At 35.8% G+C, this 19,898-nt stretch overlaps 1 protein-coding gene across 2 annotated transcripts; it reads right to left on the bottom strand.

Annotated features, from left to right (window-relative positions):
* Positions 1–8,436: 8,436 nt before the first annotated feature.
* LOC109033254 (uncharacterized) lies at positions 8,437–19,863 on the bottom strand. Of its 2 annotated transcripts, none has more exons than XM_019045790.2 (10): positions 19,626–19,863; positions 18,297–18,453; positions 17,062–17,172; positions 16,123–16,327; positions 15,047–15,208; positions 13,594–13,721; positions 12,493–12,623; positions 10,894–12,113; positions 9,514–9,684; positions 8,437–8,613 (listed from the first exon to the last, which is right to left on the bottom strand). In XM_019045790.2, exons 3-10 carry the CDS (start codon positions 17,110–17,112, stop codon positions 8,516–8,518), a joined length of 2,166 nt encoding a protein of 721 aa, XP_018901335.2. In that variant the 5' UTR covers positions 17,113–17,172; positions 18,297–18,453; positions 19,626–19,863; the 3' UTR covers positions 8,437–8,515. The 2 variants fall into 2 exon arrangements, with proteins under 2 accessions (XP_018901335.2, XP_018901343.2); XM_019045798.2 differs by lacking the exon at positions 19,626–19,863 and adding an exon at positions 19,270–19,490.
* Positions 19,864–19,898: the final 35 nt, after the last annotated feature.

The following is a 19,898-nucleotide window of genomic DNA, read 5'->3' as shown; positions in this document are numbered from 1 at the left end:
GATCAGTGTCACCCATGTTTTTTATTACCTTTTCAAAGTACAGAAAGAACTGAGCTTTTAAGAATATTTTCGGATTTATTTAAACCCTAAAGCCCTATTCACACTATCAAACTTTTCATCCGTCATGGATCAAAAAGTTGGATGGAAAGTTGAACGCAAAAAAATTTAATTCGATTAATCTCCGTCCAACTCTCCATCCAATTGGCGCAAATTGGATGAAAAGTTGAACGAAAATTTGAGTGTGATGTCACATTCAAGTTTCCGTTCAATCAAACCGTCATGTTCTCGAGTCAGTATCTATTGTATACATTGTATAGTATATATTGGCAGGCTCTAATCTGCCGTGCTAAGGAAAAACGCCGTATGAGCTCTCAGGCGTTGCCAAATTTCCTCTGTTAAACCAATAATCTGCATGAACATTTATAAATATTTTTCTGCCAATTTCTCACATAATTTTGTTCCTAATTTCATCTAAAGTATCTGAAAATTTCCAGGAGAAATGTTCATAAATTTCCTCAAAAATAAACGTTTTATTCAAGGAGATTTGGCAACTCTCGAATGATCATACGGCGTCCTTCCTTAGCACGGCAGTAATGATGTAACCAGGCAGGGAAAGAGGTGTGTGCTGATTGGCTCAACTCACATTCAGGCTTCACCTTGCTAGGCCAACTCGACTGATGACTTATGATCGGTCGGATTTTGATAAGCTTTTTCTCCCTTTAGAAGTGCTATTTAGAACTTTGTAATGAGATTTGAGGTTTTTTTCACAAAATTTTTCATAGAGCAAACTCTACTGTGGCCACGTAAAAGTGCCTTACGACTGTCCCATCTTACAGGACACCTTCAAACAATGGTACCAAAATGTCATGAGAACTTGGGTTCGAAAAGAGCAGTTCTCAATTGCTTAATCTCCGTTTGCATTTTCTGTCTTATCAGGGGGAAAAATGCTTGTGAAGAAATAGAAATTGAACTGAGGGTTTCTCATAATTAAACGATTTCCAAAGCACAAAGCGCAAGTTTCATGATCTTTCTTAAAAAAACGTCAGTGGCAATTGTAAAAAACCGTAACAGAGAAATGCCTTTCTCGAACCCAAGTCCTCAATTTTGAGTTTCTCAACAATAGGGTACTTTCTTGTATGGACAGTCACAAATCAGTAATAGGTGAAAAAAGTGAGAAAGACAGTTGCAATGCAGTTTCAGGAATTTATTTTTACATGAAATTTACATCTCCTAATGCAAGCTATTAGCGGAGCTTTGCAATAGAAGATCAAACGATTGAATCCTTGTTCATACAAAGTATTCATTGGTATCACTAAATTTAAAAAAAATCAAGGAAACAACTGAAAAAGCATAATACCTACAATTTGAAAATATTTTCACGGAACGAATTCGAATTGAATTGAAATTACAATATTTGCGCATAAATATTGCGAGAGTGCTTCTTAAGTTTTGGATTTTTTGTTTTAAAAATCCTACATTTTTGGGTTACGCTGAACGTTTCTCTTGGAACTTCTAACAAATGTCTTTCATGGAAATCTAAGTTATAACAGATAAAGTATAGGTCTATATAACACATGAAACAACATGGAGTGAGAACATAGGTAAATTGTGGATCAGTGACAGGTAAACTCACATAGTTGGGGAAATTTTATGATTTTACCTTAACAAGATAGCCTTTGGACAAATTAATACAATAAATGATTTAATCACAAGCTGAATTTTTAACAAAAAGAATCAAATGAATTTTTGCACTCTCCTCTTGGCCCCAGTTTTTGTGAAGTCAAACTATGCAAAACTTGTTACAGAAACATACAGAAATTTTAAAAATGTACAGGCATTCAGAGAGGAAAAATTGAATCAAACTATCAACAAACAAAAACTAATTATTGTTGATTCTTTTGAGGACAGCAGAAATAATGTCGGACTATTTTTGCTGCTTTTTGAAAGGAAAGTTAGGAAACTTAGGGTTGAAGAAGATTCAAATTTGACAGAAACAAATAATGCAGACAATGCTTGAGTACTTACACTTTTACACCCACAAACGAACAAACAAACAAAACTTAAATGGGTATTCAAAGATAAAAGAAATAAAGAAAAAAAACTTAAACTTAAAGAGATAAAATCACATTCATGAATGTCATAAAAAGAGACACAAAGCTTATTGGAACAAAATTTCAAAGTTTTTGACCGCAATCATTAAAAATCATTGTTGGAATAAAAATCTACGAAGAAACGTCATCAAAAAGAAGGGATTTTAAACTTAGAAGTTTGAAGAATGGTTAAAACATATGAAAAGAGAGCTAGGCGATAACATCATATTTGACTAATAAGAGAAGTATTCGATGAAAGTAGATTGCAAGACAAAGGAGATGTTCCTGTACTTATCGAGAACAATACTTCATAGACCCTTTGGCTAATTAAAATAATTGCACGGACAGAGTTCAGAATAAAGGAATTTCGTTACATAAACCGTTGGACATAGACACGTTAATAACACCCGTTTGAATCAAAGAGACATTGGCAAAAATGCTGTTTTGATATAAAGCAAAAAAGTTGGCTCCTTTCTACTTAACTCAGTGGGTATGCTTAAGGAAAAAAAAATGAAGAAATATGATGACAACTTCAGTATTAATTATTCAGTCTCGAATTATAACCAATTTTACTTTTCTAAAATCACTTTTTATCCGCTTATACTAAGGTGAGGAATTATAAGAATCGGAGATAAACTTACACATTTTGTTAAAAATATTGATTCGTTCTATCAAGCAACTTAATTCAAGGATGATCGATTTGAGGACTTTAAAGCTTCTACACATTGATGCCTAAATGCAAAAAATGCATATGAAGCCTGCATATCTGTAAAAACAGCGGATATCGAACAACTGCACTTTGTAGGGATAACGTTTTTTTAGAATCTGCTATTCTTCAAGAGTGTTGGTACCAAGTTTCAGACATCTAGTATAATTTTTCATTAAGAGTAGAATAAAAAACCTGTTGCATCTAAAAACAGTGGATGTCAGAATGGACCACTAGACAGGGTACAAATTAAAGGATTCTGATACATGTTACTTATCCAAAATTTCACGCAGAACACGATTCGCACAAAGAAAATGACTGAAACTAACTCCTAACGAAGATATTAACGTTTTTCATTCACATTGGTTACAAGGAATTTGAACTGCCCGCTCACAAGAAACTCAAAGCTCTACGTGAGTCAAATCGCATACTAAAACGGTTTCAGCAATCTTTTCAATCGAGCAATGTTCATTTCCCACCATGTGTTGTTCAAATTATAAGAAATTTGCTATAGCTGAGCCAAAGCGTCAAGATTGAGGTTGCCAGATTTTTATATTGCAGAGACTCTCATCATAACGTTTAACGCACGATGTGAATCAAGCAGAGCATTGAGTTTTCATGAACGGGTGGTTTGAACTAACGCATCAAGAATCATTAAATATCTTCGTAAGAATTGATTTCGGTAATTTTTGTTGTGCGTATCATGTTTTACTTGAAATTTAGGTTAAGAAGCATGTATCAGAATGCTAAAATTCGTACCTTCTCTAGTGGTCCATTCGTTTAAATAATAAATTTCGAGCTAAATGATGCTAAAGATCATTAGTCTCCTCAAGGATCGTGTATATCATCGCTCCTCTGACGTAAGGGCGTATCTCGATTTTTGCATGACACCCAGAAAGCATGGCTCTATATGTAAAACAGGGCTCACGTAAGAAAAGAGATTAGCCCTTACGTCAGAGGGGCGATGGTTTAAGCACATTAGGATATTAATAAAAGCTAATAAGACCTATTGTATGCAGGTCTTGGGGAGATAGCACCCGTTTCAATTTTTTCCCTACTTTAAAAGACAGATAATGTAGTTTGTTCCTTCTTTTTGGAAGTTACTGAATATTTTTTTTTTTTATAAACATTAAAAAACGCAACAGTGATCATAATTTGATCAATATCAATCGCTCGACCTCTCTTATATTAACTAGGTGGTTCATTAGATGCCTAAAAAAAAATCTCCGCGAAAATAGCAGATGTGGTCTTTCTTTACAATCACTGTATCTCATTGACATTCGCTTCTAATTTAAATTACTAGAGGTAATTTTTTTGAGGACTCGTTCTATAACAAATTTTTTAGCCACTCTAATTGCTCTATATGACATCGAAACGCACAGCTTTGAAAACTTTAAACGAGATTTTCTCAAAACTTAAAAATGCGACATCTGCTGTTCTTACATAAAAGGCTTCATATCTCAGTTGCAACATAGAAATCTCCAAGTATGTTTTACTTTCTTCACAGAAAAGTATAACACATTTTTTCTTGCAATTTTAAGTGATTTTTGTAAAGCAAGTGAAGAAAATTCACAGGAAATTTTGATAAATACCGTTGTTTGGTTTTCCTTTAAAGAAAAAAAGAAGAAAAAAACAAGGGCAGAAACTTACAACATTCCAATTTGAGCTATGCATTGTTTTACTTCGATACATCAGACAGAGGCAGTTTTACTTCATTCTTTGGGAGCAAAAGTACTTTCAAAAATAATTGACCGAAAGTCTCAGTAAAAAAAAAAAAAATAACTGAAAATCTCCTACAGCACAAAAGAAAGTTTTTCCTGAAAGGACACTTCGTTTGTTTGATTAAAATATGCATGTACTGGGGGCAAACAGCAATATACATTAAAAGGCAGGCAATTTCAGAATAGCTTCAAGCTGAAGATCGAGTAACATTATGCTGGAACGGTCGTCATCTAGAATTTCCATGTTTTCTTTGATCTATTCGCAAGTTGTAATGCCACAATTTAAACGAGAAAAATATTATTTGGTATATATTTACAGCTTTGTGGGGAAGTCTTTTAAATTTTACATGGCAGAGTTTAAGCAAATGCACTGGCAGGAAAACAGTATTCGTAACTTTCAGACCTATCAATGGAGCTCTTGCAGGTGTCAGGAATTTGTGATTTAAGCACTAGTACCTACATAAAATTTTGCGAGAAACAAGACCGTGCCACTGGTCATCTCTGAAATCAACTCCAAAGCTCTCACAGTTGAGGTTGTAATTGTGGGGGTGTCCGACGCTACCCTGAGAGTCCACCTCTACATCAAAACTAACTCTCCATGCAAACTCGGAGCAAGGGTTGCCATGTTTTCAGTTTTGGAGTCCCTCAACAAAGTGGCAACCCTCTTAATGTATTTATTTGTTCCCTATCTTTGCATAGAGTTTGTCTTGATATAGAGGTGGACTCTCAGGGTAGCGTGGGAAATCACCTCCATTACAGCCTCAACTTTGAGAGCTTTTTTTGAGCTTTGGAGTTGATTTTAGAGAAAACCGGTGGCATCATCGTGTTTCTTGTGAAATTTTACGTAGGTAAAATTACTTACATCACAAATCCCTCATGCATACAAGAGCTCCATTGGAATTTCAAGTATGTATAATGTGACTTCTTAAGTAACAGAGAAAAAGGAACAATATTGATGCAATGTTAAAATGAGGGAAGAACTGATTGGATGTATTTCTATCAAACGGAACTATGTGCATTAAGACATGAGCCCTGAGACCCATAAGGATATGAGCCTATCAGGGCTAACGTCATAATGCACATATGTAGTTTTGATTGATAGAAATACGTCCAATTACAGGTTCAATTCGTTGGTCACTTTAGTACAGTTAAATTGATCAGTCTTATTCAAAACTAGATTAATAGGTCGAAACATTAAGACGCTCAATGGATTCTGCTTGAGCAGACTAAAAACATTTCAGATTTTAAAAGTGCGCAGAGCTCTCAAGGAGAGCTTAAGTTGAGGATGTTTCACAGAACATCTTAAAATTTCTACCTATGTAACTTTAAAATGATGGCAGACCAGGGTTAAGACAGTTAGTGATGATATTCGTATTGACTGAGATAAAATACTGACACAGCTTTCCAAGAAACTTTGAGGTACTTTAAAAAAAATATTCATGTAGGTAAATTCTAGTCATAAGGACAAGTGTGTTCACTAAACATCTTACAGCGAACACCAAACTTTTTCCTTCGTTTCCCGATGGGCCTAATGCATAGTCATTGACATGGGTCTGTTGCACGCAAGAGATACAGCCAACTAGATACACTTTTTTAGGGTTAATTCACTTAAAAATGACGTTCGGCACATGAAAAAATTCTGAAATCCACTCATTGACGCGCAATCTGCGTAGTTTGTGATATGCTTTTTTAAATTTACTGCGCATGCGGGCAGTTTTTCGTGATGGCCAGCAGACAGGTTTGCCCGGAGAGAGGCCTAACTTGAATAAACAAACAATCTTGAAAAGTGTTAGAAGCTCTCCTTGCGTAATATTTCAATTGATTCAAAGCTCTAGTTTTTGCAAAATGAAGAAAAAAGGAAACAAATGCTTCAAAGTGAATGAAATAATACCATAGATAAAGTGAGTGAAATCGTTTGTTTATTCAAGTTAATTTTTCTTATTCATCTGCCTATGCAAACCTGGTCAGCGGCAACTAAAAAAACTGCCTGCAGATGCAGGACACTTAAACAGCATGTTACAAATTACGCAGATTGCAACCTAAGGATAGATTTCAGATTTCTTTGACATGCCCAACGTGATTTTTGTGAGATTTCACCCATGAAGAGTAAATTTATTAGGCTTTATCTCTTGCCTGCAACAAACCCATCGTACAATTTTACTAAAATTGTGTGTTTCCAACACAGGATTGCCACAGAATTTGGAAAATGAAATTCTCTGACATTTCCCTCACACATTTAGGTAAAATTGCCTGACAATCAAGGATACCAAATGATTAAAAAGACATAAGTTGAAAAAGCTTTTAAGCAAAATTTGGTGTTCAAAACGCCAAATTCACTAAAGAAAGCATATAAAGGTGACTTAATAATTTTCCCCTGACACTTTTGTCGTTTTCTATGAGATTTTTAGGTTTTCACTGACTTTTTGAAAGTCTCTGACATTTCCCAGTGTTCCATGACTGTGACAACCCTGTTTAATTCTACTGGCTTGGTTTGGGATTTCAAAGTTCAAAGTATTTTCAACATTTCAAAATCAAATTTTAAAAGCTGGCATCAGTTCTTTAAAGAAAGTTTTTCGACCACTATCATCGCTAAGGTACGTTTCGCAACTCCGTGTTAAAGCAAAACGCCTAGAACAAACAAAATTCGAAAAGTCAGTTCATGTTTTGCGCTTTTTTGAAACTTTCACATGATTTTTAGGAATTCAAGTAGCGGCGGTGTTGCCGGTTTTCAATGAAAACCACCGCTGCCATCACAATTTAAAGTAGTACTCATTTAATCTTATCCCAGCTACATTTGCTAACCTAAACTGACCATTTGCGACACGGTGTTGACAACATTGCCTAATTTCCGTCGGAATTCGCGTAGAGGCGGGGTTGCCAGTTTTCATGGAAACCGCCACCGCGATCACAAAAAAAATGTATTACTTATTTAATCACGTTCAGCCTTATTCTGTAGTTGGAATTGTTTATTTATCGGATCGATGGTTTCTTCTATCCCTCTGCAACGGCAGTGGTGACCGACAGTAACGAGATATCGAAATTTAAAGCTACCGAATCACTCAAGCGGTCCGATGAGTAGTTTTGGCGAGGGGCCTAGATCCATTGCTCTTGATCTCTATACAGTATCGATATCTCGGTACTGTCAGGCACCACTGCCGTTGCAGAGAGATAGATGAAACCATCGATCCGATAAATAAACAATTCCAACTACAGAATAAGGCTGAACGTGATTAAATAAGTAATACATTTTTTTTTGTGATCGCGGTGGCGGTTTCCATGAAAACTGGCAACCCCGCCTCTACGCGAATTCCGACGGAAATTAGGCAATGTTGTCAACACCATGTCGCAAATGGTCAGTTTAGGTTAGCAAATGTAGCTGGGATAAGATTAAATGAGTACTACTTTAAATTGTGATGGCAGCGGTGGTTTTCATTGAAAACCGGCAACACCGCCGCTACTTGAATTCCTAAAAATCATGTGAAAGTTTCAAAAAAGCGCAAAACATGAACTGACTTTTCGAATTTTGTTTGTTCTAGGCGTTTTGCTTTAACACGGAGTTGCGAAACGTACCTAAACGAGCGTCAATATCGGGGTATAGGGCGTGATTTTACACATTTTCAATCAGCTAGTTATTTGTGGTTATTTTGGATCTCATGATATTTCATTCTGAGTAAAGTATAAAAATTTGTGAACTCCAGTTGCATAAAAAGGCTTCTTATGCAAGGGGAGGGAGGAGGGAGGGGGAAGAGGAGCACTTGGTTCGCAGCGCAATAATTCCAAAAGATCAGTGATAAAGTTGTGATACACAGACGATTTCTCTGCGAAAATACAAAACTTTCAAATCAGCTTCAGTTAGTCAAAAGCTAAACGAATTGTAAACACAGTACATATTTTTACCTTCATAGGTCGTCGACTTAACTTAATTTTAGAACCTAGGTTCTTCAACGGGAACAACTACCACAATAGAAATTTTCAGGAAGACCTGACTGACAGTTTCTTCAGCACAGATACGCCTGCTTCAGTTGGATGAATTGGGATAATCGTTTCAGATCAACTTGTATTACCGATTCAAGATCACTGAATAATCCGCGAGCCACTGCAAAAAAGAGGGAATAGATTAGAAAAAAAGGAAATGAGAAAATTCTGATAGGCCGCAAGGTTTACATAATAAATCAAATTCTTTTACAAGAAAAAAAAAAAAAAAAAAAAAAGGAGTTTACTTCCAGAAGCTTACAAAGGTCTTCCAACAGACAGCAAACATTGGAGAGCTTTGAGGCTGCTGTACAAAGCAATGTTCTTTTTTCTGCAAGCCAAGAGCTCAAATTTTCTCCTTCTTCTGATTGAAAACGCAACAAATTGGCAATACTTGCGTTTGTCATGTCGATGGCCAAAGTGCAAAACCAAGTACCTCCACTTGCGACTTTGTAGACTTCCTGCCACACTTTATTTTTCAATTAGTTAACTAGTCAACGTAATTTCATGAAAACTTCCTTAGTTTTTATTTCCTCTTTGTAGAATATTATGTATAAACAAGCTGCAATGTTGACTTGTTCCTCTCCGAAAAATAAACTACAAGTGGAGATTTTGAAACAAAACAATGAAGATACATGGTTTCCTACGTTAGCCATCAATTGGAAGCTCATAGTTAATATACATAAGTATGGTAAAAATGTAATACCAAAATTTTAGAAAACTACCCCGTTTCCTTCAAAAAAGGTGTTCATAAAATTTTCTGTGACCTCAATTCTTAAATACGTCGTTCCTGATCAACAGGAGACGTTAAATGTGGAGTAATGAATTTCTAACTCCTGAGCAAAACCCAGATAAACAGGCTAAAACAAAATATGAACTAGTTGTTGACAAAGATGAGACCCCAATGATTAAAAAAAAAAAATTAAAAACAACAGGTAAATAATATTAAATTCTTCTCCCATCCAATATTTTGTATCAGCATAAAAATCAAGCAATTTTTACTTCCACTGATTAAATTTTTTACCTTTTACGTCAGGCGGTGACAGCAAGCATAAAGCTATGCCAAACCTTTCTAATTCTGCTATGGCTATTAAATAATCTATGACTAAACTGGATTCTTCCTTTAAGTTGAAACGGGATCGCAGAACTGAGAGCATTGTTGAGAGCATACGATCATCTAGTTGATTGGTGATGACTGAAAAAAAGGAACAACTAATAAAGAAACTGCACAGTAAGAGAAAAAAAAATTGTTTTGAATTTTCCATAAATTATGAGGAACATACTCACTAACAGGCAGAATACTGCTAGATTTTCTGTTTAAAAATTAAAGTAAAACGGGACATAATAATCTGTCAAAAGCAATCAAAGAAATTGAGGACAATGAAGCCTTCCTTGACAATAACAAACGTCTAATAATTACCAAAGTCTGCTACACTGTAGAAGCCTTTTTTACATATGTAGGTGGACGAACTTTTTGGTAGTGTACATGAATTCAGAGGAATAGTTGTAAATCCTTGACTTGTGCCATAGCAATGATTATTTTTTACTTATACAGGGTGTCTAACAGTTATGAAAAACCAAAATTGAGGACTTTTGGGGACTTTTAAGGGAGTTTCCTCTAGAAAATTGGGGACTTTTTTCCGAAAAATAAGAAAAAGGGAGCTAGTTTGAGCGTAAAAGGCGTATTATATACGACTAATTTTACAAGTCATGTTGAGCTGATGAAAACATCCGAAAAATCAAGCAACACATCAGTGATTTTATTCTTGGTTATACCGCACCACCACAGCTGGCGGGAAAATTTGAAAATACCAGTGTTCAGGACGATTTCAGTCATTTTTTGGGGACCTGAAAAAGAAAATTGAGGACTTTCGGAGATATTGAGGACACCCTTCCAAAATCGGGGACTTTTAGAGACCGGTAGACATCCTGTTACACCAATTCTTACTAAATAAAAAAAGCAAAGAGTTTGCAACTTTTCAAGCAATTATGCTGAGTGAAGTTGTAGCTGTCCATGCGTTCTTGGAATTTTACAAAGGGTGGCCAAAGAATTTAGAAAATTAAATTCCTGGATATTTCCCTGATACATTTTGGTAAAATTCCTCAGACAACTGAAGTTAATCCAGATGATTAAAAAGACATAATTTGAGAAGTTTTCAGGTAAAAGTTGTTGTTTGAAACGTCAAACTTATCTAGATAGAAAATAAAGGTGACTTAACAAATTTTCACTGACACTTTTGTCATTTTCCCTGACATTTTCAGGTTTTCCCTGACTTGTCAAAATTCCTTGACATTTCCTGGTTTTCTCTGACTGTGGAAATCCTGTTTACAGCACCCGATGAGATTCAGAAAAAAGATATGAAACCTTTCAAGACTCGACAATTAGAAAAAGTAAATATCTCACCTGAAGATAAAGCAGAAGGCTTAACCTGTCGTAAAAGCATCTCATATTCTGACAAGTCCTCCGACTTCTCCACATTCTGCCACCGACTCCTAAATTGGAAAGGCGTCAAACCGTTGACAGAGCAATGACCGTTCATCATACTTGTGTTGGACTTTACTCCGCTACTCTGCTCACTTCCTTTGCACACTTCCGTACCTTTCACTAAATCTTCATTCGAGTGCTTGAATCCGTTCATTTTTGGTCTTTCTTTACCACACGAGCCACTCTCACCTTCCACATGACACTGAGTAGAAATTGGACCGTTGTTATTGACTAAATTGGAGTCTTTCTCTTTCTCCGTGCTGTCCGTTATCCATCCATTGACTTTAACCTTACTTTTATCTGCTGTGTCTTTACTGCCATTGGATATGTCTTTAACAATACTTGGAGGCTCTGATACTTTTTCAGGACCAGGTTCTCCTGCCCCAAGTGAACTTACGCTGCCACAAGGAGCATTACTTTTTTTTACACTATTTACAACGTTCGGCGATTCCGATTTCTCATTGATTATGAAACCATTCGAGCTAGCTTTTCCACCGTTTGTCACTGAAGAGTCAATTTCTAATATTTCTAGCCGCGTTGACAAGTTATCAACTCTTTTTTCTGCGATACCGCGACTAACCTCCATGATCTTTTGAAGATCGTTTTTCAAAACGCCTTTGTGCCTCTCTCCGAGGGGCGCTTTAGATGTTATTGCCTCATTGATATTCTGTTTGGGTCTAAAATCGAACATCTTGTTCAGATTCGTAGAGGACGTTGCACTTGAACTGCGCTGGTTGAGATTGCTGCTGTTGAGGGCTAGGTTCTTCTCCGAATCTGGAACGACAAATATATTTCTCACAGGTGTTCGATAATTTGTGTTTATTCCAAAATGTAGGTAGTTTGAATTAATAATTGCGGAAGTACTGGGTCTATTCGTGTCAACTTTGACTGGATAGCAATGTTTGACGCGTGTGATGCGATAGAATGGAGAACTTATAAGTGAATTTCCAGTGCGGAAGATTTCTTCTGAACGCCTGTGATAGTTGACATCTAAGCTACACATGCACATTTCTTTTAGCTGGTTTTTCTCATTCAGTTCTACATATTCATATCTGCTGAATTTACGAAGTTCATCGTCCGAAATTTCAATGATTTTTACGCAACCATCTGAGAAACTTTCATCATCTTCCACCATGATCCTAAAAGAAGAAGCAAAAGAAATTACGTCATTAATTTATGAGATGTAATTTAAAGTGAGAAAGTATTTAGTAAATAAATCATACCAGGAAATATTATTTGAAGATACGTTAGACCGAAATACGACTGTAATAAAAAAGTTAATGCTTCCTTCATTCTTCATATTGAAGGCAGTAAATCATGACATGAATGCAAATCTCTGTATTTTTCTTAATGAAAAAACCTCAATATGTACACTCAAATTTTCAGAAACAACATCTAAAAATAATTTGAACAACTCTGTAACAGTGAAAAAGTTCTGATACTGTAACTTTTCATAAAACATTATGCTTCCATGTAAAAACCTCCGGAAAAGATGATAGAGATATGAGAATACTTTACCTCCTCTTAAAAATACTTCTCCTCCCAACTAATTGATTAGCTCCAATTTGATTTAACAATGAATTTCTTAAAGTTATCGCAGCAGAATTACTAGGCTCGATTTCCAATAGATATGTGACATCTTTGATTGCCTGGAAAAAAAATTCAAATAGAAAGTAAATTTAAAATTTAAGGGAGGTGGAATAATCAACGAAAATTCACAACTAGCCCTCCTAGTTTAATGATAAGGTGTTTTTTAAACTGTAGAAATCAGAACTAACCGTTCCTAATGAGATTTTCGACACAGAAACATAATTACTGCGATCTGAAAGATGCAATTAGCATAATATTAGGAATAAATGCGGTCTCATTTGGAAATTATAGAAGATTTGTAACAGGCTGCTACGCAAGCACATGAGACATTGATGAAGTGCACCCTGGATTACAAGCGATTTTTAGTCATGTTTCTCTTTCAAAAAGATTCTTTTACACAGATTACAGTCCCTTTATACTAAGAATCAAGACATAACGGCAGTGTAAGTCAGCAATCACATAACTCGGTTTGCGACACAGCAGATCTCCTGTCATACTTTATTTTTGAAACGGAAAACGGCAATTTATACTCAACGGCAATTCCTTAAAACTGCTGTGATTTTAATTCTTTGGGCAAAATTCTGCTAAAACTTCAAGGAATGATGTTAATTTGTTCTCCTTTAAAAAAATAACATAGAAGGGGAGATTTTCAGACACCGCAAACGAGATATGTGATTGTGGACTTACAACGTTGATGGGGAATCCATATCTGATTTGATCTCATATCTCAGGCCTCCACAGTGTGAGTGTGACGAATTGGAATCAAAATAACATCTTCATCGATTGGAAAGTTTATAAACTGGAATGGAATGGGGAATTAGGAGTGCATCAGAGAACAAACAGAATGAGAGACGGAACAGAGGAGAAGAATTCAGGAATAAGTCAATCAAAGATTACGAAAAACGTTCAAACTGTGTAATCCTTATACCGGTTTGTGACATCCGTCAGCATCTCTCCCTAAAGAGGGACTCTAATTCAGAGATGCCTGAATACTATGGGGTTATCAATGAGGCAAGGAAAATTTCTTACCGCATGATACTGTTTTTCAGATTGTAAAGCCTGGGCTCGCCGAAAGAGTGCCTTGACATTGTTGGGTTCATAGTACAAACATGCAGAGCAGTCATTGATTGCAAGGTAGTTTTCATTTAGTTTCATATCTGTAAAAAGTTCAAAATAAGTTGAGCATTTAAATCACGCGATCGTCAATGAGCAATGAGACATCAGTGCCAGACTTTAAAATTGAAATTTTGCAGCCACTGCGTCAGACGGTGTTTCATAAACGTTTACACAAAAAATATCCAAAAGTATCAAATTAAACCGGAATAAGGAGCTTTAAAGTTTATGGTTCAAAGGTTGTTCATTTAAGAAGAACCAATTTTTTATATCAATCTACTACGTTTAGGACTAAAAATTTTTGAATAGAAATACTCTTGATGAGAGCAAAAACCAAGTAAATGCTCTGACTAATTTTTCTGAGGGGAAGATGGGGGGGGGGGGGGGGTTCTCAAAAACTAGAAGTTCACATTTTAGGTCCTCACTTGAGTAAAATTGCTAAACCTTAAAAATCTGCCTCAGAGCACCAGGAATTATCTTCTCATGGGAAGTCATCACTTCCAGGCCAAGGAATTGAAAGCGCTATCTGTGCATCTGCACGCTCAAACTTATCCAATTTTTTACGAAAAAACTAATGAACATAATCACTTGGAAATTTGGCCTCATATTTTTATTGCCATTCAGATTCATCTCTGAAACTTTCATGAGGGTATGCGCAAAAGTTTAAAAGAAAGATTGAGACAATATTGAGAGGTCTGGCAACATAGAATCTCAGCATAAATGGAGCTTGTGATAGTTTGACAAAGTGGGTAATTAGACTATTCTGCCATGCTAAGGAAGAAGGCCGTATGAACATTCGAATGTTGCCAAGAAACTCTGATTAAAAATTATTTTGGAAGAATATTATGCATATATTTCCTCAAAATTTTCAGATATTTTTGGGATATCAGTATACAGGGTGTCCCAGAGTTAAACGGCCAGACTGCAGGAGTGTCCAATGGGTCCAAACAAGACCATTTTCCAAAAGCGCCCCCAGTCGTATCTTGATGGTCAAAGCCCAATTGAAAATCATCACTTTTTGCTAATTTTGGCAGCGCTTATGCACCAAAACTCATGAAAGTCGAACAAATAAATTTTATTTTTGTCTAACATGTCCGTTTGTTAACAGAGCCAGGCCAAGGACGCTTTATTTGTGTTCAACTAATTTCTGTCATCTTGTTTACTTTGTTGTTCTCTTTAATTTATGTTGTTTTCATTCAACTGATTTTCATCTTACTGTCTTCTTACTACCTTTGCGTTGTTGTGCTTTTTGTAATTGGGTTCGCCCGTTGAAAATAAATAAAATATGATAAAATAAACAAATAAATGAAATAAAATAACATGATTATATGCACTTTCCATTAATTTTTTTAAATATCAAATTACTTACAAGCCAGGGCCCGGTTACAATATGCCGCTGCAGTGTCTTGAATGGCTATACTTTCCGAATAATACTTAACTGCCAGAGGATAGTCTTTCGCTTTAAAGTATTCGTTGCCTTTGATACGTTTTTCTTCTGAAATTCTTTCTCTCTCTGCTGCTGCCAGTAGCACTATACACAAAAGAGTAAACCAAAGATCAGCCTTTTGTTGGAGGGAAAATGGAATATTATAGAAGGAGGATAGAGAACAAACATTCTTGTTCATTTTTTGTTCCGGCTGCGGCTTGTGGAAGGCCAAATTAGATGTATTTATGCTAAAAGGAATTATGTGTGTACGGTTGCTATGCAACGTAGTTCCTTTTAGCGTCCAAGTGGTTGAGGACTAAGTGCATTCTTCAGTTCAATATGGGTTAAGGTTGCGTTGAATGTGAACATTCTGAAATATTGTAAATAATTAGAATTAAGTAAGATTCTTCGAATACTACATGAAAATTTTGACCAATTTCTCAGCAGTATGAATAAAACTCATGTTGGTTAAAAAGCAATTTTTTCAAAATTTTCATAGCTTTAGCACATTTCAATTCTTTCATCTGATGTTGGAAAAAATTAATCCTGAGGGGAAAAACCACTCTAGGTCAGTGAATTCGAATAAATAGAAAATATGGTAATTCGTGTACATTTAAATGGTTAAGTAAATATAAATCCAGCCATCTGTCATTGTCGATTGTAGTCACCTAACCTCCTTTTGCTATACGACTTTTGACTCTTAAAAACTGTCCCTTTTCCTAAATTTTTAAAAGCCTTTTCAAATTTTCATTGAGCATTTTCTACTTGCCTGTGTACTACTTCCTACATTTTGATCGTTTATGATGCATTTTGATATTTCGTATGCATAATAATTCATAATAATTGTGCTGAAAAGGTGGCCAAGCCTGAAATGCATCCAAAATGTTCATCTTCACATAAAATAAAATTTACCATCCTAAAAATGCACATGTACTCAGTTTTGGTATGTTACCCTTCTCTTTATTTTGGATACTTCGTTAAGTCTACCATTTGGTAAAAAAAAGAAGAGAAAAACTCACTGCTTTCGTTGGACATCTTTGATAACTCTTCTGCCCGCCTTTCATTTTCTTCTTTTTGCTTCTTCTCCCTCTCTCGTTTCCGCTCAGCTTTCTTTTTCTCTTCTTCAACTTCTAACTTCAGAAGCTCAGCATCTGGATCGTACTTGTCCCAGGAAGAGTAATCGGTTGTTTTGGTAGTTCGCTTGGTTTTCGCTGTTTCAGAGGTCTGAAAAAAATAAAATTGAATTTGTTTTTTGAAGCTCTTACAATTTATCACTGAAAACTTTGAATCATCACCTAAAAAGTTTGATGACTTCAGGAAGAAAATTTATTGACTCTTTTTTAGGTTTCCTGGACTTCTGGATCAAAATGGTAAAACTTCTTGAACTTTTTGGGTGGATTGTATTTGATACATCAAATAAGTGAGATTGTTTTCAGATTGATTGGTTTGACGTTTAAACATAGCCTCAGAAGTTAATTGAGCAATCTGTGGGAATGCGGATTTTTTGTGATAGATTTTTTATTCTTTTAAGTACGATATGACAACGAAAAGTGAAATTGATACGAATTTTCTCATTTTCAGCTTTCCCAATTTAGATCCTTAAATTTGTATCTGAGGTAATGTTCTATTGTTTTGAACCAAACGATACATCGAACTGCTATCGAATACGATCTATTGAGTACTAATGTTCTCTTGATATTAAGTGTCTGACCTTAAACTTTTTAAATATCTTTCCCCTGACAATCATAAAAATGCATAGGATAGATAGATACATAGCAAGAGAAAAAAACGTCGTATTCTTCATAAAATTTCCTGACTTTTTACTGTTTTAAGTTGAAATTTTAAAATTTTTCGGATCTGAGAGCTAAGTCAAATGATTTGAGATTCAAATTTTTTTTGCTGTTTTGACTTTACTCCAGTCATGATGCAATGAAAGAGAATAAAAAAAAAAAACTTACATTGATATTGCTGCTACAGGAAGCGTTTCTCACTTCAGGGTAACTTGGCATTGTAGAGTATTTCAAATGAGATAATTCTTTATCAACAGCTGAGATTTTAGAAGACCATTCCTAGAACAAAGGAACACATTTGGAAAATAATTACAGCTGTATAAACAAACTTCCAAAAGTTGGTGAAGTAAATACATGCATTGTTTTGCTGATTGCAACCTGGTAAGTTAGAGGGTCATCCAAAAAGTAAGTTCCACTATTTTGTATCTTTCAAATCATGAGAATGAGAAAACCTTCAAGTAAAATAAATGTGATAGGCATCAAAATTTTGTTAAATTCTAAAAACTCAATTTCATGCTACTGCCAACAACATACGAGGAAGGACCCAAAAAAACCTGGAATTTTGCTGTAACTTGGTAACGATAGAAAATATTTGAGTCCTACCGCTAGGAGGTGTAACTAGGAGCTATGAAGAGTTATTAGGCCACATTTTAACATAGTAACCCATTTCCTTTCATTTTGGCACGACTTGGCTTAAGGGGTTGTTTGGCAAGTTTGTCGTTTTTGAAAATGGGTCAGCAGGGTTGCCACCAAATCTAGAAAATGAGATTCCCTGACATTTTTCCGATTTTCCTGGCACATTTTGGTGAAATTCCCTGACGATCGAAGATATGACAGATGGTCAAAAAGACATAATTAGAATTAGTTTTTGGGCAAAACTCGCTGTTTGAAACGTCAAACCTATTCTGGAAAACAAATAAGGGTGCTTGTGAATGTTTCCCTGACATTTCAAGGTTTTCCCTGACTTGTTATTCCCTTACATTGCCCGGTATTCCCTGACTGTGGCAACCCTGACCTGTTATGATATCATCCCATTGACTTAAAATACAATCTAGACCTTGCGCTACGATCTTTTAATGAGAAGACAGGCAACCCTGGTTGCATGTAGTGCCGGCTAGCTTGCCAAGTTGCCTGTGCCTTTGTCAGGGTACACTCTACTACAGGTTGGATAAACGGAGTGCCGAAGTGGCAGCGCTGAGAATATAGGCCTTCGAGTGATGTCGCAAGTTGTGGTCGGCACTACATGTATATCAGGTTGTATCGAATAAGCTGAAGAGGCGTCTTTACCTTGCTTTACCCCCCTCACTGTCTTACCTCTCCCGCCTAAAGTCAGGCCTACAACGCGGTCTAGATTGTATTATGAGTCAATGTATCATCCTTCCACAAAAACTTAAAAAATTTACCTGCAGATCTTGCAGAGCTTGAACTGTGCTTGCTGATGGGTATATGCTTTTTGTTACAGGTTCCAAAACACGGAGAAGTTTGTGGTTGGGATCTACTTTTCTGAGACGAGTTTCAGCTGCTGCCTGTAACTGAGGATAGTAACCCTCCTCCTGCGATCTGCTCAAAAACATAAATGGTCGGAGGAATTAATTGGATGGTATATTCTTTGTCTTGGTGGTCTTACTCTGCCACTTTTCCTTGATGGATTTTGGATTTCCTTTCACAGGATTTTGAAACTGCAACTTGGCCATTAAAAATAGTATCAAGTTCCAGTTTTTACTTATTATGAATAAAATTGGTAAAGTCTAGCAATTAAAGAGGAGACCTCTTCACTCAGCTTTTTATGTGCCGTCTAGTGCAATTTTTACAACAATCTTTTCTGATAATTCACGCTTACAAGTCCATGCATACCAGTGCTAAAGTTCTGTAATAAACTTAACAAGTCATGATAATTTTATGTCTTTCTGAGGAATGAGGATGAATCTGAAAACAAGACTGAATCAATTCATCTTTGCTCAACAAAACTGAATACCTAATACAGATCTGGTGAAAGGATTGGTAAATTGCACAGATTAAACGAGACAAAACTAATAAAGTTCGTAAATGTGGAAGTGAAATACAAATGTAGAATAAAACATAATAATAATTACCAGGTTAAAATCTCATTTAAAATAATAGCTTTGATGTCTTCACACTAAACTGTCAGATTCAAGCATGTCAGGGCAGAGGCAAATTGGGGGTAAGAAAAGTAAAATAATCTAAAAACTGAGAGAGCTTATGATACACTGATTTACGGAATCAAAAGCTGTCATTCTGAGCTACAATAGATGTGAAATTTTGTGTGCAAATACTATCATGCAGTTGATGATCGGTAAGACGGAAAAAATATGTGACTGTGCCATCTAATGTTATCAAGCAAACCGGTTGGATTACCGTAGGATTTTGACAATTTTTTCCAGCATCTTGGAATCTGAACAGTCTTTAATGAATTCAAATGATAATTTCTCCAATGGTACGTCATATTTCTCGAGTAGAGTTTGTTTCCTTTTTGGAACAAAGGATTCGCTCATTCTTCCCACAATTTGGGCTAGAAGATAAAGAAATGACAGTAAACAAAGGAAAAGGTACTGAAAACTAACTGAAAACAAGCACTAGAGAGCTGAAAGTGTTCCAGCAGAATGGTAGAGCAATAATTATGCAGTTCATTAATAATGTTGCTATGGTAATGTGAAAGGTACAGGATGTACGAGGGGATGATTATGAGAACCTGCAAGTAAACAATTACTCACGTTTTAGATCGTGCTTTCTACCCAGGAAGTGGAATTTAGAAAACCTTTGAGGGACCACAACACTTGGAGATCCAGATTGACAGGTAGTTGCGATGAAATTTTGAGTCCGCTGTATTTCGTGAGTCAAATCCCTCGAGTATATGCACGATAATGATAAAAGTCGTGAACTGATCTAGATAAAACACATAACCTAGAATTCTACTTTATTTACTTCACGATCCATAAAAAATTTAGAACAGAAGTGCTGCTCTAATCCTGTAGTGGCGGAGTAGA

Source organism: Bemisia tabaci, chromosome 9 (genome assembly GCF_918797505.1).
Source record: "Bemisia tabaci chromosome 9, PGI_BMITA_v3".
Lineage (NCBI taxonomy): Eukaryota > Metazoa > Arthropoda > Insecta > Hemiptera > Aleyrodidae > Bemisia > Bemisia tabaci.
This window is presented reverse-complemented; position numbering and strand designations above follow the sequence as displayed.